A 1020-nucleotide genomic window follows, 5' to 3' on the forward strand; every position below is an offset into this window, starting at 1 on the left:
CCCACCTCTGCCCCCGCCGGCCCCTGCCCACTCACCAGCAGCTTGGTGTACTGCAGGTCCAGCCGGCCAAGGCAGTCGCGGTAGGCCCCGCGCGAGGCCGGGGAGAGCTGGCCCTATGGGGAACAGGGGGGTGAGGCCTGCGGCCGGGGCGGATGCGGCCCCTCCGCTGAGTCGCCGCCGCCCCCGCACCCGCGGCGGCCAACCTCGTCCGTGCGCGCTCGTTCGATCTTCGCACGGAACTCCTCGATGGACTGGTGTAGGCCCCGGTGGCTGCCCAACTGGGCCTCCACACTGGGCAGGTCCACGCCCCACTCGGCGGTATCCACCCGGCGCTGGTTCTCCTCCACCCAGGCCAGCAGGTCCTGCAGGTAGCGCAGCGCGGAGCCCTCGAGCTCTGGCCGCCGCTGCAGGGTCGCCTGGGTGGCCTGGGTGGCCTGGGTGACGGGTGTGGCCACGCCAGCCTTCAGGCGCAGGTTGTACTCGGTGCGGATGGCCACTAGGCGCTCGTGCAGGCGGTACACCCTGGGGGCAGCGGCGGTCAGGGAGGCCTGGAGGCGAGGCCCGCCAGCCCCGCCCCGCCCGCCCGCCAGCCCCGCCCCCACCTGCGGTACATCTGCTCGCCCTGCGGGTGCCGGCCGTCCTTCAGGGCCTGCACGTCGTTGAACAGCAGCCGGATCATGCGGTCCGCACTGTCCAGGTCCCGCTCCACCTCACCCGCCCGCTGCGGCGCCTTGCCGGCCACCAGCAGCCGGACGTCCTGCGGGCGGGGGCACTGTGACTCGGGGCCCCGCCCCCCAACGCCCCCCGCCTATCGGCAGCCCCTGCCCTGGGGCGCTGGGCTCGCAGGCGGGGTCCCTCGGTCCACGCCAGATGCCAGTGCCTTCGCTGCCCCCACCCCTGCACCCTCTCCCCCAGTGGCTCCTGCGGGCCCCACAGTCCTGCTCACACTGGGCCCCACCACCCGGGCCCCTCCTGGCCCCCTCTCCAGACCGCAGAGGCTGGAGCCGCTGGGATAGGGGC

The 1020-nt window shown here is 74.7% G+C and overlaps 1 protein-coding gene across 1 annotated transcript in view; it reads right to left on the reverse strand.

Moving 5' to 3' along the window:
- LOC101634440 (plectin-like) overlaps positions 1-1020 on the reverse strand; it is a gene marked incomplete at its 5' end in the record, with an annotated part of 38111 nt that overhangs the window by 34280 nt on the left and 2811 nt on the right. The window contains 4 exons of the mRNA XM_012734929.1: positions 36-113; positions 204-522; positions 603-808; positions 947-1007. Of these exons, the coding sequence (XP_012590383.1) occupies positions 36-113; positions 204-522; positions 603-808; positions 947-1007 (664 nt within the window). The remainder of the gene's footprint in view (positions 1-35; positions 114-203; positions 523-602; positions 809-946; positions 1008-1020) is intronic.

The sequence above is a fragment of the Condylura cristata genome, unplaced genomic scaffold (assembly GCF_000260355.1).
Source record: "Condylura cristata isolate star-nosed mole 26May11 unplaced genomic scaffold, ConCri1.0 scaffold00110, whole genome shotgun sequence".
NCBI classification, from domain to species: domain Eukaryota; kingdom Metazoa; phylum Chordata; class Mammalia; order Eulipotyphla; family Talpidae; genus Condylura; species Condylura cristata.